This window comes from Drosophila ananassae, chromosome 3R (genome assembly GCF_017639315.1).
Source record: "Drosophila ananassae strain 14024-0371.13 chromosome 3R, ASM1763931v2, whole genome shotgun sequence".
In the NCBI taxonomy this organism is placed as follows: Eukaryota; Metazoa; Arthropoda; class Insecta; order Diptera; family Drosophilidae; genus Drosophila; species Drosophila ananassae.
In genome coordinates, this window is record NC_057930.1 from 25,991,926 (window position 1) to 26,014,591 (window position 22,666).

The 22,666-nt window shown below is 45.6% G+C and overlaps 5 protein-coding genes across 5 annotated transcripts; 3 read left to right on the top strand and 2 right to left on the bottom strand.

Moving 5' to 3' along the window:
- Positions 1-206: 206 nt before the first annotated feature.
- On the bottom strand, positions 207-12,979 carry LOC6497896. The gene is made up of 4 exons (XM_032451781.2): positions 12,339-12,979; positions 3,040-3,811; positions 1,695-2,517; positions 207-1,631 (listed from the first exon to the last, which is right to left on the bottom strand). The coding sequence occupies exons 2-4, from the start codon at positions 3,770-3,772 to the stop codon at positions 1,322-1,324; spliced, it is 1,866 nt and encodes a 621-aa protein (XP_032307672.1). The 5' UTR covers positions 3,773-3,811; positions 12,339-12,979; the 3' UTR covers positions 207-1,321.
- Positions 12,980-13,203: 224 nt separating this feature from the next.
- Positions 13,204-15,827, top strand: LOC6497635 (inward rectifier potassium channel irk-1). The gene is made up of 5 exons (XM_001961631.4): positions 13,204-13,755; positions 13,865-14,051; positions 14,395-14,790; positions 14,852-14,958; positions 15,135-15,827. The coding sequence occupies exons 1-5, from the start codon at positions 13,520-13,522 to the stop codon at positions 15,523-15,525; spliced, it is 1,317 nt and encodes a 438-aa protein (XP_001961667.1). The 5' UTR covers positions 13,204-13,519; the 3' UTR covers positions 15,526-15,827.
- LOC6497895 lies at positions 15,509-18,100 on the bottom strand. Its single transcript, XM_001961630.4, has 4 exons — positions 17,807-18,100; positions 17,456-17,750; positions 16,554-17,398; positions 15,509-16,450 (listed from the first exon to the last, which is right to left on the bottom strand). Exons 1-4 carry the CDS (start codon positions 17,994-17,996, stop codon positions 15,837-15,839), a joined length of 1,944 nt encoding a protein of 647 aa, XP_001961666.1. The 5' UTR covers positions 17,997-18,100; the 3' UTR covers positions 15,509-15,836.
- A 159-nt stretch (positions 18,101-18,259) lies between these two features.
- LOC6497636 (FAS-associated factor 2) lies at positions 18,260-20,823 on the top strand. Its single transcript, XM_001961629.4, has 3 exons — positions 18,260-18,851; positions 19,016-20,080; positions 20,136-20,823. Exons 1-3 carry the CDS (start codon positions 18,729-18,731, stop codon positions 20,334-20,336), a joined length of 1,389 nt encoding a protein of 462 aa, XP_001961665.1. The 5' UTR covers positions 18,260-18,728; the 3' UTR covers positions 20,337-20,823.
- Positions 20,824-21,045: 222 nt separating this feature from the next.
- On the top strand, positions 21,046-22,365 carry LOC6502438 (PRA1 family protein 3). The gene has a single exon (XM_001961628.4). The coding sequence runs from the start codon at positions 21,556-21,558 to the stop codon at positions 22,180-22,182; it is 627 nt and encodes a 208-aa protein (XP_001961664.3). The 5' UTR covers positions 21,046-21,555; the 3' UTR covers positions 22,183-22,365.
- The last annotated feature ends 301 nt before the right edge of the window (positions 22,366-22,666 follow it).

Below are 22,666 nucleotides of genomic sequence, written 5' to 3' on the forward strand. Positions count from 1 at the left end.
TTGGCCAAAATATTCCTCAAGTCGCTCCCAAAATCTACTTCTAATAAAAAAATCCTAAATTAGAAGTCTAGAATAATGGTGGAAGTAGTAAATTCCTCAAAGTTGATGTATTCATTTGAAAAGTCAAGAATATTCCATTTTTGAAACCTAAATAAAACTTAATACCTGAAAGCCCCAACACCTGAAAAATGAAGAAAAATTCAAAATTTTTCTAATATCTTCATGAACTTTATTTGTTTGGCTTATTTTTTTGTTTCTTTAGATTTTTTTGTTTGTTTTTTGTGAATATTGATTCTCATGCTCATCAACACTTCGGATATGTCAATAGGTTTTGAAACAACTGCTTATTGAATGTTTACGAATAACAGCAACCACCTAGGTAGGAATACATGATTTATAATTTCAGTATAATAATATAGCTATTAGCTAGTGGGGGAAGGGGGTCTATTTACAATGGTTTACATTTGTATAATTGGTTTGTGTGATAAAAACAAAGCACTCGCCACGAAACGAAACGAAATCACTTCGAATAAATAAATAATATTTGTATAAATAGGCGAAATTACAATTGGAAATTTGGCTAATGAGAGGTTTACACTAACTAGGCTGTATAATATTTATAATAGTAATATTTAAAATATTTACACATAATTTAGATTCAATAGATTAAAATAAATACAACGAAATATTACAAAAATACTTGGGGGGAAAATATAATGCTTGATTGTTGGCTTTTCTTTTTGTAATACTTATCATTGAAGGAGAGGGGGCTTCTTTTGTAATACTTAGTTTATAGTACAATTATCTATATGCGATTTTGATTTCTACTTCTCAGACACCCGCCAACAAGAGTGTCTTAACTCCAAGTGGCTGGGACGCAGGCCACTCTTGACATTTGTTTTGTTTTTAGGGCTTTTTGTAGCTTATGCTTGGTTTTCTTTATGGTGGCGGCACACACAATGCACTGGGATTGTCTCGAGTTGAGTTTTGGTTTCTAGGGTTGTTCCTGCGGCTTCCGTTCCTTAGGTCAGCTTCATCAGGTCACCGACTGGTAACAGTTCAGATTGGCCGACATCCTGCCCAGGGCGGCTGCCATCCGATTGGGCAACCGGCTGAGCTGCTCCTGCAGATTCGAGGAGGACTTGGCGCTGGTGGAGGCCTGCTGCTGCTGCTGTTGTTGTTGTTGCTGTTGCTGCAGCTGGGCAACCACCTCGGCGTGCTGGACATAGGAGACCCGTATGTTAACGGCCTCGTCGTCCTCGTCCTCGCTCTGGCTCTCCACATCCTCGTAGTAGGCGAAGCCCACCTGTTGCTCCGCCCGCTATACGTCCCCGTAACAGGGCACCGGGGTGTTCAGGTCGCAGGGCTTGACGCGCAGCTTCTGCTTGTAGTGGTACTCCTTGAGGTAGCTCTTCAGCCTTCCAGGCAGCTCCAGCTGGTTGATTCCGTCGTAGTTAGTATTGGAGACGATGGTGGCCCGCGCCAGCTGCTGCAGGGAGAAGGTCTGGCGACGGTGCAGTGGCATGGTGAGGCAGGGCTCAAAGAACATGACGCAGGCGGGGTCCTTGTAGTGCTCCAGGAGGCCCGTCACCGTGGGGGCTGTGAAAACGCACGGATCGTGGCAGTCGAAGCTGTTGGGAGATGGGGAATCGTTAGTATTTGATGAGCACATTCCTGGGACAGTTAATCCTCACCTGAACTTGTGACCACTCTGCTCGATGCGGGCATGCAGAGATCTGCCGTACTTGCGGAATGTGACCGAGAAGAGGAACTCCTCCTGGGCGGAGTCGCGAAGCAGGAACGTGCCCTCCGGCTTACCCTCGAGCAGATGCTCCGCCTCGTAGCGGTCCATCTTGCCCCAGTAGAAGCTGCTGTTCGTGATCTTTTCGAGATCGGGCACCAAACAGTGCATGAAGTCGATCTGCGAGTGCACGGTCACGTTGCGGGACGAGGACGAGGATGCTGCTGCGTTGTTGCCCGGAACGGCTACCGTCATGGGGCGCGGCTGGGGCGGAGTGAGGGGCGTTTGGGGGGCCACTGGCTCCGTGACCACGGTGACCCGGCCGTTGGGCGACTCCACGACGAAGCGCGGCGATGTTATCCTGATGATCACCTGGTGATGATGGTGGCTCGCATCCGGCACGGCCACCGAGTTGCGCTTCCTCTGGCTCTGTAGCCTCTGGCCGGGCATCGAGGAGCTGCCGCTGACAGACCCCAAGGTGGCCGGCGTGGACCGACGATCCGCAGTACGGGCTTTCCGCGATACTGCCGCACTGGTTGCCGCACTGGTGTCCTTTTTGCTTGAGTTGGAGGAGTTACTGCCCGAGGAGGTGGGCAGCATGTCCCTGAGTCCCCGGAAGGCGTCGCGACACTTGCACTTGCAGCACCGCCGCTTGGAACCGGAGGAGGAGGCGGCGGCCGCCGATCCGGCGACCGAAGACGAGACTGTGGCTCCCATGGACACTGCTTTGCTGCTGCGACTCCGACAGCAACTGTTCGTTGAACTGTTTCTGGTAGCTGTTTTTCGGAAGAAATGCAATTTATGAGTACTTTTCGGGGAATTTGTAATTGTTTTTTGAACTGTGCACAGAAAAAACATTACACTCAATGACTAGCTAACTAAACTAAAATATTAGTGTTTGTTTTATATTTAATTCGTATTTATTTGAGTAAGCTAATGACTTATTTGTTTGTGATTAAGACAAAGTCGGATAACACTTTGAGGTTCTATTTTTAGTCACAGCTCGTAAGCATCTTGAAGATACTTTACTTTCAGGTACTCGAGACACTTGAGGTTTATTTAATTAGCTTCAATTGCTTCACTTTAAGAGGCATTCAAATTTGCTTAATTCAGTCTGATTATCAGATTCGAGTGGCGAGTGGTTGTCACTGAACTTTATCACTAATTTGATATTTTATTCCTCACTTTCATTTCAAAAATAATCACTATAGTGGTAATATTTTTTTCTGTGCACTGTTATTTAAGAGAGAGCCGATTTCGGGCCTATTTATTTAAGATTTAGTTGGATTTTTGCCCACCTTGCTTGCTCGTGAGTTGCGTTCCCGTCGACAACATGCCGCTGACTGGCAGCGACTCGAGCACCTCGCAGTACTCAACGACTTCGGACTCGTGGTTGCCGCTGCTGCGACGCCGACGGAGCAGCGACTCATCCACCACATCGTCGTCGTCTACGTCGACGGCGTCGAGTTCGTCGGGTGTGGGTTTGGGGTTGTTGCTGTTCCCGTCATGCAATTGCAGAGTACTAATCGCCGCTCCGACGCTTCCCGCTAAATTGTTGTTATTCACGGACTGTCTCTCGGTTTTTGGCGCTTCCGTTGAACTGCCGGCAGTTCGATTTGGCACCACCCCGACCCCCACACCAACACCGACACCGACTTCCAGGCCCATGCCCACACCCACATTGACGATCTGGCCATTTGCATTTAGCGTGTCCGCAGACAACGAGGCGACGGCACCTTCCGTCTCCACGTCCGCGGAGCCGCCCTCCTCTATCACCAGCCGCTCCTCGGGGAACTGCTGCTCCACCAGCGATGCACCTGCATTGCCGTTCTCCATCTTGGCCAGCTGAATCTTAATGATGATCTGACGCACTTCCGCCGGCGAGCTGCTGGCGATCTCTTCCGCCTGGAGCTGCTCCTCGGCCAGGCTAATTGAGTCGAATTCCTTGATGTCGTCGCTGGAGGACCTGCTGCTCTGGTTGTGGCTCTGGTTGGCTCGTGCAGTTGCAGGCTTGCTGAAGTGATGACCCATTGGAAGCTCTGAACGTGGCAGTAGATTCCGGTGGGGCTTCTGAAACGGAAAAATTCGAAAAGTTAGTTAATATATTTATTTTTTAAAAGGGGGATGTACTAATAGTAATTATAATCTATACTATGGAACATGAGCTCATTCGCAAACAGCTTACATGGGTAGAGGTATCTAGGCGGTAGGTAGCTTCTATTATCTTAGCTTAGGTAACAATCCATTCCACACCATTAGGTAACGGAATCCACTCCCTTTCCGCCCGATCATTATTGACTGGCCAAGTTAGCAGGTTTCCACATTTCGCCACCTCCAGAAATAGAGTCACTGGCCGGCTCGGGAAGAACGAGTTTTTTTTGCGGTGGCGGCGTGTGAAGCGCCGCGATGTCTTGACCTACAGCACGGAGTCATCACTTGGTGGGGGCTTCACCAGAGCAAATTTTAATTACGGAGCCAGACTGGAGAAGGGTGTAGTCTAAGGGACCCATTCGGCGGTCAAATGAGCAATTAAATGCAACTCAGTCTAAGTACTGCGCCTTGGGAGAGAACTCCCCCACGAACTGAGTCACTGCGCCGAGGAGGAGGAACGGATCCCATCAGGCAGATGATTACGAGACTGGGGATAATGATAAACAATGGCGCGCATTCCAATCCCACGCACCAGTTCCCCCCGAAGACGGGCCGGAGCACAAATACTCTCTAAATTATAATGGGGCGCATCCTATTTTTAGACTCCTCACCCGCGAAGGCTATGGGGGATGATGAAATCAATGTTCAAGTACAGAGTACGTCATGGACGTATTTGTGTGCAGTGCCAGTCATGTGACTGTTGGGTCAACTGGGGTTATCTGTTCGGGGGGCACTGCTAGCCTCATTCACAAGTTGGAGAATTATTATCTGATAAGTTCCATTCAATGCATAGTTCAGGAGGGGGGCCCGCCTTGTTCCTGATCGCTCTTTCCGCTGACTAATGGGTTTACTGGCGAATCCTTATCACCCACATGCCCAGATGTGTCACCTACATAGTTCTGGAAGTTGTGGAAGTTCTCTGTAAAAAGCCCTGACAACAGGCAGACGCATCGCACAGGTTAGAGTGACTCACTCTTGGTTGGAATTCTTGGTAGTTACCCCGAAATTGGACCAATGAGCAATAGCTTTCCGTTTGTGGTTTTTTCATTCTCCAGTTGGCCAATGCGATTTAATGACAAAGGCACTCTGTCATTAATTTCCTCATAAAAGCCACCAGAGACTTCGTCCTACACACATGTATCATAAATATTTCATAAGAAGTGATTTTTAAGTCGTAGATTGGAGTACTTCAGGGATTGGAGGAAGACCCTACATGACTCTACTGGAACTATGACTACAATTGTTTCTTATCAGTTTTTGAGAAAATAAGTGTTTTAATTTCTTTAAAATTCCTTTACCAATAAACTTGGCTATAAATCATCAAGAATTTCAACTTTTTGGCTTATGAAAAATTAGGGAGTTTCATAAATATTGTTTATCGCTTCAGCTAATTAGGGAATACTTCGAATCGGAGAATTTTAATCAAGGGGTCTTAATCGGAAACTTTGGTTATCAGTTCCTAGAATGGAATCTCTCAATTGGCAGAATTTCCCATCCCAGTGGACTCAAGTTCCCCCCCACTTTCCCCGAGGGAGGTGTGGGGTTCTCTACTTATCGCCCGATTCTGTGACCTCAGCTCTGTCAGCCCTGGGCGCTTTCCTCGGAATTCCCTCGTGTTAATCACCTAACGAGCAATATGTGTACGGGTTTGTTTGTGGGCCTAATCAAACACTCGAACGAATACGAATTCGAACAAGCCAAGCACTCGAGTATCGTCGTCGAACCCTTGTCGAACAATCGAGGCAATTAACAGTGCATATACAATATTTTCACAATTTTTCCCAAAAATGGTGGTGGCTGGTGGTTGGTGGTGTTGGGGAAGCATTAAAGCCACTTCCCGGAAATACAGACCCGACCCACAAACGGTAAACAGTCAAAAATTGCAGCTTTTTAACGAGAATCCAAAAATAATAAATTAAGTGTTTAGCTGGAAAAACGTTCATATGCAGATGTATCTGTAAGTTAGGGAGGTCTAAGCCGATCATTCAAATTATAGACTGACTGGCTGGCCAATCAATTTGTATTCACCGTTGGATTGAGCCAACTTTCTAACGGTAATTTGCACACAATTATAGATACAGATACTTAGATACTTCGTGCCGCACGTGCTGCATCGTTCGATTATCGTACGATTTAATCAATGAGCGAGCGATCGAGTGAGTAATCAGTATATGACTTTAATAATTATTCAGTTTCCCCTAACCGAGAGTGAGTGGAAGGTTTCGTATTATCGTATTTTTACGACTATGATGAAATACAAAGCCCAGAATCGCAGACTTGAACTCGAGATTCAACTTCAGAGATTCCGAGAGACCCGCATGAGACGACTGCCAGCCAACAGAATTTTTCAATGGAATTACGGCGGATAAACTCAAGCCGGGCTTAAGGAGAGGGATATGTGGAACATAATACACTGGCGGAAAAAGATTCAGGTGTTTCAGGTGAGGTATCTGTGAGATATCGATGAGGAGACAGACTGTCTGTTGAAGGAGAGATAAGATTCCCGCTTTTCTCTCAGTGGCTGAGGAGGCCAGTGCCAGTTTAGGTAGCCGGAGGCGATCATGAGTCACAGAATGAGTCTGAAGGTTCGAGGGCTCGTCCGTCCAGGCTCGCAACTTGCCGCTCCTGCCCCGACAGCTGGGGTAGCCCCTCTCCGCCTTTGTTTGCTTAGGGTCTGTTATTTTTTTTGTTGTTGCCAAGCGGAGAGCCAGCGGAGCCAACGAGCAGCAGCTGAAGTTTTCTGCGCCGCTGCAGACAATGCGAAATTTCGTCAGAAATCCAAATGCGGATAGTGATCTAATACATAACTTGTTCGGGGTAAAAATGTTGATAAATGGTAGGAGATGGCAGAAAGAAAGCCAGTCCACTCTGTGGCTCCAAGTGGCTTGAATAGCAAATAAGGGACTCCACCACCAATAACTGAGAGGGGGAATCACCCTTCCTAAATAAAATTCAGTCTGAAATGTATGCGAATTTTATTCAAATCGAAAAAGGTGAAATACAAGAAATCAGAGCAGACAAATATTTAAATTTTATTAACTATTTTTAGACAAAATATTTGAATTAAAAGTTGGATATAAATATTACAAGTAACCCCCCTGGGTAGAGAGGCCTGGGAATTCTCGGCCGTAATGAGCTCATACAAAAAACGCCAATTGAAAGCTGGTAACTGGTTTTTTGTATTTCCAACTCGGAACAATCCAATCTTATTATCTGTAAGTGAATAATTTTCGTACATGGACCGCGCCCCGCCAAGGTCCGTTATTAAAAAATGATTTGGAGAGTCGCGGTGCCGGTGCCGGTGCCGGGCACTTCAAATGACTTTTTTGTAACCTTCCCAGCGACTTAGCTGGCCTGGCCCACTGTACTAGGTAAGAGTGTGTGTGTGTGGGGCAGTGTGTGTATGTGGGTATTATGTTTTACGCAGAAATTGTCACAACAAAACAGCAGCGCGAATTGCGGTCAACGGGGCGTATGGGGGACGGAATGTGGCAAGTGCAAAAGCGAAAAAAAAAAAGTAAGCCACAGAGGAGATCGGGCCTAGTCGAAGATAGAAGTTCTCTATAATATATTATTTATTTTCTATGAAAAATTAAAATTCTAATGAAAAAGCCCACAAAACCCGTTAACATTATAGTCACGATTTAGCCATAAAGTCCTCGAAAATAATTAATATTTATGATTGTGCCGAAATGATTGAAGAAACGAGTATACCCTGTTGCCAAGCGGAGAGGGAGGGAGCTTCGATGAGAAGAAGCCCCAACCGAACGGGGGCAGGCGGCGTAGGATTTTAAAGCGAATTCAATTACTTTTTGTTGTAGCCGACGACGTAGCTTCTTTTTTTCTCTCGTTTTTTGCTTTTTTGTTTCCATTTTGTTTTGCATTTACTGGGAATTCGCAAATGAAGTTCGCTTGAAAATAAAATCACATGCAAAGCGGAGCAGTAAAGTGCCAACATGGTGGAGGAGGGCAGGAGAAGGTGGAGGCCCATCCTGAGAAAGTGTATTTCATTTTGATATATTTTTTCGCAGGAAAATTGAAATGAGATTTATTTATTACGCTTTGGGTTCGGATTCGCAGTCCACCCATTCATTGGGCTGCAGAGAGAAAAAAAAATAAAAAGTGATAAATAAACAAACGGTTCTCATCATTCCATTTCGGAATTCATACTTATACGGAACTTTAATTAGCATTTCCAGTAAAATCGGCCCGGGCACGAGCTATATACTACGAGATACACAGATACAGTTGAAGAGTATCTGTATCTGTGTGTACTGCCTCCCACCTCCCCCCTCCTCATAAAAGTTCGTGACTGATTATGTTCCGTTAGATCTTATAAGGTGTGCTGCTTAGTGGTGGGAGAGTAGTAGTGGTGGTAGTAGAGTACCTCCATTGACGTAAGAAATTATTTTGTTTATATTACGCTCCACATCTCACTCACTCTCTCTCTCTCCACTGGAGGTTCTGTTATCACAAGGTAGAGCGGGAGCACAGCTACCTACCTACCTACCTACCTACACATGGGTGTTGATTATCTAGGCCCGAAAACGATAATAATGAAAATAATAATATTAACATTAAATGCGAAAAGGGGCGATTTCTTGGAAATTGGCACACACAGCGCAAAAGGCTCTCCATGATAAATCCGTCATGGACACACGCACACACACATCCGTAGTATCCGTGGTGGAAAAATTCCTGGAAAATATGCACACGGTACTCACATGTTTTGGTGAAGTCATGGAGTTCAGTCAGTCAGTCAGTCCAGTCTGTGAGTGTGCGGTTTTCTGATTAAACGAAAGCACTAACAAAAAAAATTCAACTTAATTCGCCCCGGGTCCGGGTTAGCCCGAATGTTTTCTGGTCTGGTTTTCTATTTATGCTGATGCCCTAGAGATACTTTTGTGCTCGTGGGCTCCTTTTGTTTGGGTTAAGCTGAAATTATGGCCATAAGCTCCCAGAACTTTTGTTGTGGAGCTCCTAACGGCACACCAGACCTGACTCTCATATCATAATCGTATCATCTTCTGAATGATAAGGTCACTCCCGTAGAGATAAGACGAAGAACTTCCCGGGAAATAGATAGATAGCCACGGGGCACAGGTTGACCAGAATGGTGATTAATGGGAATTTCAGGTTACCGTAATACACCTCAGATTATAATAGAAGCTTAAGGTGCTTAGGACACAGGCCCCCTTGGGAAATAGATCACGAAATCCCACTACATACCTTTCAATTGAGGTAGGTTTATGACTTCTTCGGGTGCACAAGGTGGTGGTACCTGCGTTTGGCTTCAAGACTATGGGTCGACTGAAGCAAAGTGGTCAAGAAGGTTTATTATATCAACTGATACGGACTGTAAGTGTGATTGAATATAGGCATTAAATTTAGCGATTACGGAATCAGATAGCGAACTAAGACGACCTTTGCGTAGACTATCAGCCGTCGAGATTATAGAGGCTTCTATAAAAATTCATTGATAAATTACTACGAACTGCAAAATCAACAAACTAGCCAGCCCACTGTTCAGATAGAGATACATATACAGATACAGATACAAGCGCAAAGATACAAATACTGAGATACACACGGGCACCCCCTTATCAAATGAAACGTTTGCAAAGTTGAAACGAAACGAAATTCTAAGAACAATCAAAAGCATTTCGTTCGCCTTTCCGCAGAAAAGCAAATATGTAGGTAAGCACTGGTGGGCATGGGCATGGGGCATGGGCGGTGGGAGGCATGGGGCATGAGGCATGAGGCTTAGATAAGAAGACAGGAGTCGGGGGTAAGGTCAAGAGATATTATTATTATGATTGTTATTGCTCATAACTTTGCTTGCTCGACAAACAAACCCGACCGTGTGTGCATACTGCGTTTCATAACTCGGGCAGACAAATAGATAATTTACATAAGCCAGACTTGAACTGGTTTTCGGTTTAACTGGCTTTTGTTCGAAAACAAAATTTGGATCGACTCTCAGGGATACCATGACACTAGAGACGTGACAACCCTAGAGGGAAATTTGAACTTCCCTATCGTATAGATTTGAAAATAAACTTTAGCTATTTCCGGTTACTTTATTGGCCTTCAATGAAAACTACTATCATATGTAGTATCTCATAATATAATTATCTCAAGAATACATTTTCTCTATTATTTTCCACCGTAATTATTTGCAATTACTATTAACGATTAGAGGGAATTTCAGGGGAATCCAATGTAAATAAAATCGGGTTGGATCCACTTGTAGGGGTACCATGACACTAGAGATGTGACAACACAAGAGGGAAATTTAAACTTCCCTATCGTATAGATTTGAAAATAAACTTTAGCTATTTCCGGATATTCTATTCGTTTTCAATGGAAACTACTATCAATATGTAGTATCTCAAGAAAATTAAAAATACATTTTCTGGATTATTTTCCACCGCAATTACTTGCAATTAGTATTAACGATTAGAGGGAATTTCAGGGGAATCCAATGTAAATAAAATGGCGTTTCGCGGCATTACAACTGTAAATATGGTACATGGCGAGTGGAGAGTATTTTTCCGTTAATTGCGATTCTCCATAAAACATCTCATTCTGCCAGAAACAGCTGCCCCCCCTCCTGTGTTTCGGGAATCCACTCGAGATCCCCTCTCGCACACACACTCACACAATTGAGTGTTTTGCCCACATTTCACTTTTGGCATTGCGTTTCAATTGAACAAATTCACGCGAACAATTAACAATAAACGAACAAAATCAAATTTCCAGCGAAAAATCTCATCGAAAAAAAAGGAAAACAAATAACAATGGCATAGGAGATGAAAGAGGAGCACCGGTGGAGGGGGAAGGGCAATAGTTCACCTTTGTGAGAGAGCATTTCTCCTGTGACCTCCTGCAAGGGGGAGTGGGATGGCAGCTGTTGGCCAGACAGACTATTTGGCATTTTGGCAAGATCACTCTTTTCCGACTACCACTTCTCCCATGCTGTGGCCAGCTGCCATCTCACTTTGGCTTACTGAGAAGAGCCAATTAAGCAGCAGCCCCCGTCCCCCTACCACCGACATACATAGGCTGCACTTATCCCGCTCGAAACTGTTTCACATGAAAAGCTATTAAAAAAAATTGAAAACGCTCTCAAGTTTAATACGAAAATTCAAGGAAATGAGCGGAAGAAGATGGTAAGAGCGGGTTTTACCAAGAATAATCAAAAAAGTGCACACACACACACTGCCGCTCAGACAAGGGGCAACAACAACAACAACTACAACAATTTGACGCATTACAAACGAAGTTAATAACACCTTTTCTTATGAAGGGTAACAGAGCCGATGTTCCGATGGTTCCTCTCTCATCCCCTCTACCACTACCTCTACCTCTCCCTCCCACCCACCTGGCTCTGTTGTTGCTTTTCCTGCTATTTTATGTAGTTGTTGTTGTACGGCTTCGGCCGAATTGAGCGGCTACACCTTTAGCAAGAAGCCACGGCCAACAGAGCTCCGCTCGAGTGTGTATTGGTATAGGTATTGGTGAGAGGACTGCAAGTACAGTGGGCCCTATACCTTCAAGGGAGAGATACTTTTCTTACAAAATATATATTTTATTTTTTATTTATTAGCGTCTAATAATAATTCTAATATGTAATTTATTGATAAATGTTTTATTGCAATGTGAAAACTTTCACGATCGCTAGCATCCACTGTATCCGCATCTGCTCGTACTCGAACCTGTATCTGTGTGAGACCAGCTTGGCTTGCGGTGTTAAATGTTTGCAGCAGCAGCGGCAGCAGCATTCATTCAATAGCCTGAACCACCAACAACAGCAACAAGCACAGCAGCTGCCAACATCATCAGCACTCACACACACACACACACACATACAACGAACCACTCCGCTGCTGTCCTCGTTTGGGTCGCGTGTAGTGGTAGTATCTGTGAGTACGAGTATCTCTGTATCTTTGTATCTGCCTCTGGCTCGCTCGCTTGGGCTGTCTGTCACTTCTCAGAAATCGGTCTAAATTAGAAAATGCGTTTCTGGGAATTTCGTATCGCTCTTTTGGGCCCACAGCGCGACTACAGTGAAAATATAAACGGGCAACCGGGCTAAGGGGCTTAAGGGGCGACGTTATTACATTACGACAAATATTATTTCAACTTATACTATATATATTATATGTATATATTTTCCCGGAATGCCTTGCTAATAAATTTATCAATGGCATTTCACGACAATATTTTTTGTTGGCCAAACAAAAGCAAAAAGTGCAAATAAATAGCGAACGGCAACTATCTTTCATAAAAATTTATGCAAGGCAAACGGATTCAGGGAATCCAATTTAAGCAATCAAGAAATATTCAGCCCACCTTCCGCCCAGCCCCCTAGCCCACCAGCCTATACCACTAGACCCCTATGATATTGTTTTTTTTTCATTTTGACATTTTGGCAATTATTTACCTTCTCCTGATTTGCTGCCCTCTGCTATTTTCGGTGCTCCGGTTGCTTTCAGCTAGTTGGCAATTTGTTTCAATTTATTCAAAGTGTAGTTTAAGCATATTTTAGTTTGATTTCCCAATCTGCTGCTCACAGTATTTTGGTTTTCTTGAAATTGGAAATTTTTGTTGGGACGACACACACACAGATATTAAAAACACACGCAAACACACACACGCACTGGTATTTTCACTCTTTTGTGTAATTAAACGGCAGACTGCTATTGCACTCAACGGATTGTCTGCTCGTCAATGTGCGATTCCATCAATTTATGCAATATTCCTCGACGAAACACGCACGGAACGGAAGTTTGTTGTAACTTCAAGATTGAGTATCTTGTATCTTTTACCGTCGCGTTCGTGAGTCCATCTGCCATCGGAGGTGTGCACAGAAATCGAAGGTTCCATGGGAGAAAATATCGATAACATTTTCCAGGGCTGCATGGTAGAGCAATCTTTCGCTAACATGAACACCTATCCCTAACCGGTTAGCATTTAGCGGTTAAGTTTGTTTCAATTAATTGTAAATAATGAACCAAATGGACTTAATTATACAATGGATAGTGTTAATTTAAGCCAACTGTACTTATCTTAAAATAAACTTTTGGAAATAAAATTTCAATTGCAGCGATAACGATAACAAAAACGACAAGAAGCCCGCCATGTTCAAATATTCTCCTTATCGAAAGACAACAAATTTACGTCAGGCTAAAAAGTCAACGGATAAGTTAGACTATATCTGCCCGCTTCGAGACAATATTTGATTATTCGCAAAATAAATAGACTGATAACGGCCTAAATTATACATTAAATAATGGGGCATTGTGAAGAACTAATCTCAGCGGGCGGCTGTCCACCCGCCTGGACCGCGATCCGGATAGTAAATATGTCCAAATGCATATCTGGAGAGGCCGGATAGTACGTCTCCAGTGATCCGACTTAGTCAGTGTCAAGCGGTCAGGCAATCAAGTTCTCGAATAAGCTCACCCCCACCGCCCACGATCGCTGCAGCGGCCTAATTCAATTAAAATTAAAACGCAAATCTACGCCACCGAGTGAAATTGCCCCAAATTCCCGACAATTATTGTAGGTCGGGCACACAACTGCGTGGGCAGACTCTTCTCAATCTCCGTCTTAATCTGGACCATGCAGTCGGACCCCTCTGATCTAGGAGCCGCCGCTGTCGAGGAATCCATCCCCATGCACCGATCCTCGTCGATGCCCGTGAAACCGAAGCCCCTGGAGCAGAAGCCACTGCTCCGGTCCTCCGAAAAGGAGACGGTTAACGCATCGGACTATTATCCGGAAAGTCCGGGCTTCGTGAGGCGTAGAAAGTCCAAGGCAAGCCCCGGAGATCAATTAGAAACGCGCAGTGAACAAAAGTAAGGAGATCTTTGGTTTCTTTTGGGGTCTAGTCTTTCCTGATCTAAGATCTTATTCATTCGGCTTTAATAGAGACTTCAACACTTAAAATACCTCTATCTTCTTTAGCTTTCCCTGCACCCATGACTGGGCAGGCAGTACCATAGAGCTGACTCCGGATGTGGGCACAACATCCTCTGAGGGTATGCGCCGAACCTTGCACCGAGTGATGGAGAAGAACGGGAAGGAAAATGTCGTTTTCCGGCGGATTCCGGAAAAGTCCTGGCGCTACATGCGCGACCTAGTCACCACGCTGGTAAGATCCATGTTTGGCCATAAGAAGCCGCCATCGGGTGCCCCCAACACCGACGACATGTCGGGGTCGGATGTCTATAAAATAACGCCAAGCATTCAGCGGAAACTTGACGAGCTAGCGAATGAAACTCCGCACCACAGTCACCACATGCCGAAGCCTAATCCCGGCCGGAGCGAGCCAGTCACGTTTAGCATTTAGTTCTTTAATCCATTAACCAAGCCATGACCCACTGAAATACTCATACATATTAATAAATACGAAATTAACCAACCGCATAACTACTTTCATTGCCACAATGGGAGTTCCCACGAACCTAATCGGGGATCCCCTTCCTCTCGCACAGATGGAGCTGGATTGGAAGTACATGCTGACCCTGTTCCTGAGCAGCTACTTCCTCAGCTGGCTGCTCTTCGCCGTGCTCTGCTACGTGGTTGCCTACTCCCACGGCGACTTCATCTTCGATGCTCTAACAGGCGCCCGGATGGGCGAGGGAGAAGACCCCTGCATATACGGCGTGAAGAACTGGGTGGCCATGATTATCTACTCGGTGGAGACGCAGACCACCCTGGGATTCGGCGAGAAGTACGCCAGCGAGGAGTGCCCGGAAACAATCTTCCTGTTCGTAATGCAGATGCTCAGCGCCGCCCTGATCGAGGGCATCATGGTGAGCGTAATCTACGCGAAGACGGCGCGCCCGGCCAGGCAGATGACCAAGATGAAGTTTAGCGACAAGGCGGTGGTGAGTCTGGACCCTAATCTCCCCGGGGACTAACAGGAAATCCAGCTCCTGTCTTCCACAGATCTGTTATCGCGACGGGCAGCTATGTTTGCTATTCCGGGTGTGCGATCCCCGGGAGCAGCAGACCATCGAGTCCAAGATTCGAGTCTACATGATCGTGGATAAGCGGTGAGTCACTGTAGCTTATTCGGGCACTGTCTTTCCCACCTGGGGTATGGTTAAGAGATATGCCTACTAAAAGAAGAAAGACATTAAGATTAGGAAGCAAATATTAGGAATCATAGTATATTTAACCTTTCCGAGTAGTTTTTCCGATTAAGCTCCCATCTTATCTCTCTTGGCAGCACGCGCGAGGGCGAGATTATAAAAACTCACACAGAGCTGAAGCTGGAGGGGAATGGGGAGCAGATGATCGTCTGGCCCGAAGTTGTTTGCCATGTCATCGACAAGACGAGTCCTCTGTTCCAGTTCACCACCGCCAAGCTCTTCAACGCCGCCCAGTTCGAGCTCTACGTGTCCATTGTGGGCACCTCCCCAGCCACGGCCCAAATGACGGAGGCCAAGACATCCTACCTGCCGCGTGAGATATATTGGGGCCAGCGATTCGTCAACATCATCCACTACGATGCCCAGAACGAGCGGTATGTGGTGGACTATGAGAACTTCAACAGGACCATTTCCGTGGACATGCCCATGGTATCGAACGAGTATCTCAAACTAGAGTACAGAAAGTAGGAGATTTTATATTTTTAACCACTTATGTTACAACAATTATTACAAGGCATATAAACAACATATAATTTTATCACTGAAGAGCAAAATAAATAATTCCTTAAAATACGGAGGGCATTTTAAAACTATTTCCTTCCAAGGCTCTTCAATAACCAATAATTTCAAATACCCTACACAAGAGGCTCTAATAAGTGTCCTCCCTCCATTTGGGGAAATGCCCTGCTCTAACTCGATGACGAATGAAATATTTTTGACACGCAGTCTACTAATTAACCAACGATAAACCGGAATCCTTGTACATTATCTTTTGATAATTATTCTTCGCAGGATTCGGTTCTCTCGCGCTCCTTGTAATACTTTAGTTCGGCCTTCAGCATTTCGTTCTCGTTCTGCAGGCGCCAGAATTCCTGCATGAAGCTGTCGCCCCGTAGAAGAAGGTCCAGGGCATCACGGATGTCCTGCGTGTTATCCATATGCCGCTTTGATAGCTGGGCCATCTGCTCGATTATGTTCTTCCGATTCCAGTCGCACAGATAGGCCATTTCCTGCTGCAGGTAGGTGCGCGCCTCGTCCACATGCTCCTTAAGATCGCTGAACTCCTTTCGCCAATCCCCCTCCATTTGGGAGGACAATCCGCTCGAAGACTTAGCTAGCAGCTGCTGGGGCTTTAGCAGCGGATTAGAGGATTGCGGCGTTATATTTTCAATGCGCGGAGTGCTGTTCCGGCTGGCTGGGAGCATGCGCAGCCGGCGCTGCAGTTCCATATCCGCCGGAGGAGGATTCTCCTTATCGCTGCCAGTGCCTGTGCTGCTCGCAACGGAGCAATTGGCCGACTGTTCCTCCATGTGCTCGTCCGTCTCCGTGATCTTCATAAGCTTGACCTCTGCGGAGATGTTGCTGCGATCCTTGAGCGGTCCGCTAAGTGTTTCTGCGTGAATTATTAAAAAAAATATATTTTTTACAAATCCTAGAATCTAACTCCTAGTGTCTAAATGTGACTCCTATGCTGACTAGATTCCGTACACACTTACGTTGAAGTGACTCCACGGTGGAGTTGTTGCCAGAGTTGTCCGTCGAGTTGAGAACCGATCCCCCTGCTAAGCTTTGACGGTGAAGGGTTTCATTCATGGGTTTACGGTTAAGGGTGTCCCAGTCGAAGCTATCCCGGTGCGAAGTGCCCAAGCGGGTGGACATGCGATCCACTGCTCTGGGTCCTTGGTTATCCAGAAAGTCGCAAAAGGAGTCTCGTTGCGGACGAACGGTAGCCGGAGTAGTAACGCCATATCCCAAGCTGGCCATGCTGTTCAACTGCTGCTGGGTGCTCAGCAAGTTGGCGGCAATCGATTTCCGCAACTCGTCGCTATGGGCGCGCTCCACACGCGGCATTTCAGGTGCTACTCCCATCATATTCCCGGAGCTATTCAGGCTGCCGTTCTGAACGTTATCTTCGCTTGGCACGGGCACAAACGCCACCCGAGTCACGGCCCCCTCATGGACGCTTTTCACTGCCAATGGAGCCTTGGTGCTCCGCATGTCGTAGGCTATCAACTCGCCCTTGAGGTTACCAGCACAAAAATAGGTTCCGCATTCGCTGAGAGCCACAGTGGACAACGGATGTGAGAATCCTAGGCGATCGGTGGACGCCTGCGCCCGATTCTTTCGAATGTCGAATATATTGATCTTGCAGTCGAACCCCACACTGACCAGCAGGTTGGGCAACGCGGCGCACATGCTGATGTCCCGGCAGGGGGCAGTGTGTGCGTCGGCGTTAAAGATCTTCCGCTTGCTCTGCACATCGTAAACGTAAACGGCTCCCTTGTACGAGGCGATCGAGAGCTGGAACCGCTTGCTGGGATGGAATCGCACTAGGGTGGACCTGAAAGACACGGATTGAGTTTCAGTTGTGCTCCCTGCTTCTGGCCCTGCCACTCACTCGCTATCCACTGTGAACGTGTTCATCTTTTGTTTTGTTTTGGTACCAAATATATTGATGGATCCTCCTTCTCGAACAGCGGCTATGTACTCGTCGGAGCAGTTGTAGTCCATGTATAGGACTGTTGTGCGCTGCGGGTCGGCAGGGAATCTGTGGATCAACTGAGCTGTTCGGAAGTTATAGAGCTTCACACTTCCGCTCTGGCCCACTGCGATCTCGTCGGGCGTTTGCTTGGCACAGGCCACACAGTAGGCATTGTCGATGGTCAGCTTACGGACACGCTGGATCTCCGGAGCTGCCGAAAGTATAAATGTCAAATGGAATGTCATGAACTTATACCATTGTGCCCACCTTTCTCCTCCTTCTCCCTAATCCGCATCACCGCCAAACCCGCCATCTTATCCACCTCCACAAAAACACGTCGTTGGCCATTGAACTGGAAATCCGTGGGCTCTCCACTTGTGTGCGCAAACACCGACTTTGTCTCCAAGTCAGCGAAATCCGACAGCACTGTCTTTTTAGAAGTGGATATTAAATGCATTTTCCCCAATTGATTTTCAAACGATTCAAATTTTAGAGCGAACGCTTTTTGTTGTTGCTGCTAGAGATGCGACAGACCCGATAGTTCCCGATTCTTCAGGAATCCCCTAAATTATAAGTGTTGGCTAACTAGTTTTTAAAAATAGATTTTATCCAAAAAGAGTTTTAAAATAATATTTAGGTATTTACAATAACATACCACGCTAAACTAAGCTAAAGATTTTGCATTGATACGTGTCAAGCGGCTTATTTACTCCCAATAGTCTAACACATTTGACTTATATTTCAATATTCACAATATGTTCTGTATATTTTTGCCCTTATCGAACGGCTAAAAGCGTCAGCAACCAATAAGCTTTTAAATTCGAAAACAAAAAATTATACGTGGGCATAAAGTTGGCGTTTTACAACACTGGAAGATTGCAAGAAGAAGAAGAGCAAGCAATCACCTGCAAAAGCAAAAAGGAGAAGTAATTGCCAAGAAATGTTACAGAGCTTATAGTCTGGCTGTTTGGCGTGCGTTGAAATGATTCTGGGCGACCAGTAGGAGCATTTAGAGACCATTTCCCCCCAACTCGCTTCCGCAGCAACGGGAATCGGGACAGGCCCAGTAAAAACTCGGCAACACTTGGCGAATTGTGACACACACAGAATCCCACACTAGCGCAAATACGGCGTAGAAAGTAGAAGCAACAAAAACAACGAGGAGCGGAGGCCATCACCTGCTGGAAAAATGGAGGCGGACGGTCTAACAAACGAGCAGACGGAGAAGGTGCTCCAGTTCCAGGATCTCACCGGAATCGAGGACATGAACGTGTGCCGCGACGTTCTAATCAGACACCAATGGGATCTCGAGGTACAATGACTGGGCGAACATCGGGGGCAAACATATGTTACAGTCGTGGGCCCCAAAATGGAGCACACAACACGATACACTATTCCTACCACCTAATATCTCTTCCACTAATATTAATGGCTATTTGCGGGCGAATTATTAAATATATTTCCTATCCTCCGCAGGTGGCCTTTCAGGAACAACTGAACATCCGTGAAGGACGCCCCACCATGTTCGCCGCTTCGACAGACGTGCGAGCGCCAGCTGTGATCAACGACCGCTTCCTACAGCAAGTGTTCTCGGCCAACATGCCCGGCGGCCGGACAGTTAGCCGTATTCCCAGTGGACCAATTCCCCGCAGCTTCACTGGACTTTTTGGATATGTAATCAACCTTGTCTTTCAATACTTCTACTCCACGCTATCGAGTATCGTAAGTGCATTCATCAATATCGGAGGTGGAAATGAGCCGCGACTGGTCACCGATCCCCTAGGGGATGTGATGAAGTTCATCCGGGAGTACTACGAACGGTATCCGGAACACCCTGTCTTCTATCAGGGCACCTATGCCCAGGCTCTGAACGATGCCAAGCAGGAACTGCGCTTCCTGGTTGTTTACCTGCACAAGGATCCCGCGAAGAACCCCGACGTTGACTCGTTCTGCCGCGAGACACTCTCCTCCAGATCAGTGATCGATTATATCAACACGCACACCCTACTGTGGGGCTGTGACGTGGCCACTCCGGAGGGGTACCGTGTTATGCAGTCCATTACTGTACGAAGCTACCCACTAATGGTGATGATTAGCCTACGGGCGAATCGCATGATGATTGTTGGCCGTTTTGAGGGCGACTGCACGCCCGAGGAGTTGCTGCGCCGGCTGCAATCCGTGGTGGCGGCCAATGAGGTCTGGCTAAGTCAGGCGCGGGCGGACCGCCTCGAAAGGAACTTTACTCAGACATTGCGGCGCCAGCAGGACGAGGCCTACGAGCAGAGCTTGCTGGCCGATGAGGAGAAGGAGCGCCAGCGACAGCGGGAGCGAGATGCTGTCCGGCAGGCGCAGGAGGCCGAGGAACGAGCCAAACGGGATGTGGAGCTGCGCAAGGAGGAGATAGCCCGCCAGAAGATCGAGCTGGCGTCGCTGGTGCCATCAGAGCCGCCGTCCGATGCCGTGGGAGCCATTGCCGTTGTCTTCAAGCTTCCCAGCGGGACGCGCCTTGAGCGGCGTTTCAATCCAACTGATTCTGTAAAGGTAAAATAGTAGATTGAAACACCTTTAAAATGTAATACCATGTAACCTTTTGCAGGACGTGTATCATTATCTCTTCTGCCATCCCGATTCGCCGGATGAGTTCGAGATCACAACGAATTTCCCGAAGCGGGTTCTCTACTCGAAAGCTGATGTGGACGCCTCTGAGGGCGCCGCCAACGAGACGCTGAACAAGAGCCTACAGGACATGGGACTGAAGAACCGAGAGGTGCTATTCGTCAACGATCTGGAGGCGTAACCATAAACTCGTGACCAGAACACCACCACCTATAACAACATGATGGAATCGTCGTGTTAACCAGCTGCAGCGCATTACCAAAACTTGAACCAAGTTTTAAGTAGTCGTAGTCAACGTCCAAGTCGGATTTGGATTCGGAGGATGAACCGGAAGGAAACGGAAAGAAACTATTCCTAATTTATTCATGAACAGTAATATAAATAATTGTTTAACAATTTTTAGGTTGATTTTCTTGTAATCTATTCCCACCCACCCGTTTATTCCACATTAACTCACACACTCGAGTATCATAAGTAATATTCTTTTCCAGAACAATTTTTATTCGTGAATCACATATTTTCTTTCTTTATTTTGCATAAGATATTTTGTTATATTAGCTATACTTACATATACCTTCGCGTTAGCCAAAATAGAAGCAGATCTTATTTTTTGACAATGATTTGAAAATAATCTGGATATGGTCGAAATAAATAAACTGAAGTGTTAATTCTTAATTTCTAATGCAAACCTTAAAGAATAAAAATGGACTGCAATCTTATGTTTCATTAAAATCAATGGCATTTATTATTTTCATTCCTCTTATTAATTTTAAGTGCATAATTCATTATCTTGATAGAATGAACATACCCAAGAGCTTTACGAGTACTGGGTACGAACTTAATCGACCAAGTCTGGCAACGCCAAAATTTTGTTTGTTATCGATAGGAATTTTTTTAGCGCGACAAAAAAGGAGTTTTTCTTATATTTACCGACAAATAAATATTACTAATAAATAAAATTAACAAAGCTATTTGATTCATCATCAAAATAAATCTTTAAATTATATTTTATTCCCATAATCATTTTTTTTTTAACAATCATTCTCGTGAATCACTAACCCATCCCCAAATTCCCATAGTCATTTGCTGACTAACAACCACACAGACGAGTTGTCGTGTGAAAATCCGAGTTTACGCTGGAATTTAAAGGTTCGGACGAGTGCAGTGATAACGAGGACTCCTACGACTGGATAACCACTGACGAGAGGACCCTCTTGCTGCCCAAGAAAAGTCGCAATTCGAGAAATTCAGGCTTGCGGCCGAAGATTCGGCAACTGACGTCTAATCTACTGAACGTAGAGGAAGTCCGGGACATAGCACGCGGACTACGTCAGCCAATTTACCAAAAGCTATTCCAGGAGGATAAGGACCAAAGGAAGTTAAAGCGAAACGCAAAGAGCATGTCAGCACCATCAACTTCGTCCGTGGGCGATGCTGCGGCCGCCCTTTCCGGCAATCTTCAGTTGCCACCACTGCGCACCCTGGATGACTTCATTCTGGGATCGGCACGCTTCCAGCTGCCCAATCTCAAGGACTTCGACAAGTGGGGCAACCGAGTGGTGAAGAACTTGCTCTACTACCAAACCAATTACTTTTTGCTCTTCCTGACCATCTACGTCCTGATGATTGTCTGCAATCCGGCCAAGATCATCAGTGGCCTGATTGTCCAGGCCCTGATCATCGCTGTGATCTGGCAGTTTTTCAGTGGAAAGTCCAAGTCCAACTTTATAGCTAGCCGTTTGACTGGCGGAAATGCGAACGCCGCGGAACAGAACGCCCAGCAGAAGTGGTACATCCTGGCGGGTGCCCTTCTCGGAGGATACCTCTTTCTGCACCTGATCAGCGCTGTGCTGCTGACCGCCTTCACCCTTCTGCTGCCCATCTCGGTAACCTTTATCCACGCCTCTCTGCGACTCCGAAACATGAAGAACAAACTGGCCAACACAATCGAAAGCTTCGCCCCATCCACGCCCATGGGATCCCTGTTGGATGCCTTGAACGTCAGGGCTGACGGAGTACTCAACTAAGATGACCCGGCCATGTTCAACTACCTGTATGACAAATTTAAAGTCACGTTTCTTCGCCCATTACTCTTGTTGATCTTTGCAAATTACCGTATTATTGTATTCAATTAGATCTTTATTTTTGTAACAAACTATGATTTTATTACTCAGATATAACGATAATCAATAAAGTTTTCCCAGAAAATATGTAGTGTCTGTATTAGTATGGCTTCAAAAGGGTCAAACAATGATAATTTTCAGTATTGTATATTGAATTATTTATTTTAACAGGTTCTTAATATTATCTGATAAAATATATTTATCTTATCTTTCAAGAACCAATTTTTTTTGGGTTGAACTGTCATTGAATGCAATTTTTATATATTTTTGTACACATTGGCAGCTTAAATTTAAAACTAAATATATATATTTTTATATTTATAAAAAATGATTTTTATATGTTTAGATATTCTTTGCTTAAGTTATATTTTTTTTGAGTAAATAATCA

Bases quoted from the DNA above. Each gene is read 5' to 3' on its own strand.
- LOC6497896 (XM_032451781.2), bottom strand. From the start codon at position 3,772: ATGGGTCATCACTTCAGCAAGCCTGCAACTGCACGAGCCAACCAGAGC. The intron at 2,518-3,039 runs GTGGGCAAAAAT...TCCGAAAAACAG, and splicing joins GCAACTCACGAGCAAGCAAG to CTACCAGAAACAGTTCAACG. The intron at 1,632-1,694 runs GTGAGGATTAAC...ATCTCCCAACAG, and splicing joins CAGAGTGGTCACAAGTTCAG to CTTCGACTGCCACGATCCGT.
- LOC6497635 (XM_001961631.4), top strand. From the start codon at position 13,520: ATGCAGTCGGACCCCTCTGATCTAGGAGCCGCCGCTGTCGAGGAATCC. The intron at 13,756-13,864 runs GTAAGGAGATCT...TATCTTCTTTAG, and splicing joins GAAACGCGCAGTGAACAAAA to CTTTCCCTGCACCCATGACT. The intron at 14,791-14,851 runs GTGAGTCTGGAC...TGTCTTCCACAG, and splicing joins AGTTTAGCGACAAGGCGGTG to ATCTGTTATCGCGACGGGCA.
- LOC6497895 (XM_001961630.4), bottom strand. From the start codon at position 17,996: ATGCATTTAATATCCACTTCTAAAAAGACAGTGCTGTCGGATTTCGCT. The intron at 17,751-17,806 runs GTGGGCACAATG...TACTTTCGGCAG, and splicing joins TAGGGAGAAGGAGGAGAAAG to CTCCGGAGATCCAGCGTGTC. The intron at 17,399-17,455 runs GTGAGTGGCAGG...CGTGTCTTTCAG, and splicing joins ACGTTCACAGTGGATAGCGA to GTCCACCCTAGTGCGATTCC.
- LOC6497636 (XM_001961629.4), top strand. From the start codon at position 18,729: ATGGAGGCGGACGGTCTAACAAACGAGCAGACGGAGAAGGTGCTCCAG. The intron at 18,852-19,015 runs GTACAATGACTG...TATCCTCCGCAG, and splicing joins GACACCAATGGGATCTCGAG to GTGGCCTTTCAGGAACAACT. The intron at 20,081-20,135 runs GTAAAATAGTAG...AACCTTTTGCAG, and splicing joins ATCCAACTGATTCTGTAAAG to GACGTGTATCATTATCTCTT.
- LOC6502438 (XM_001961628.4), top strand. From the start codon at position 21,556: ATGTCAGCACCATCAACTTCGTCCGTGGGCGATGCTGCGGCCGCCCTT.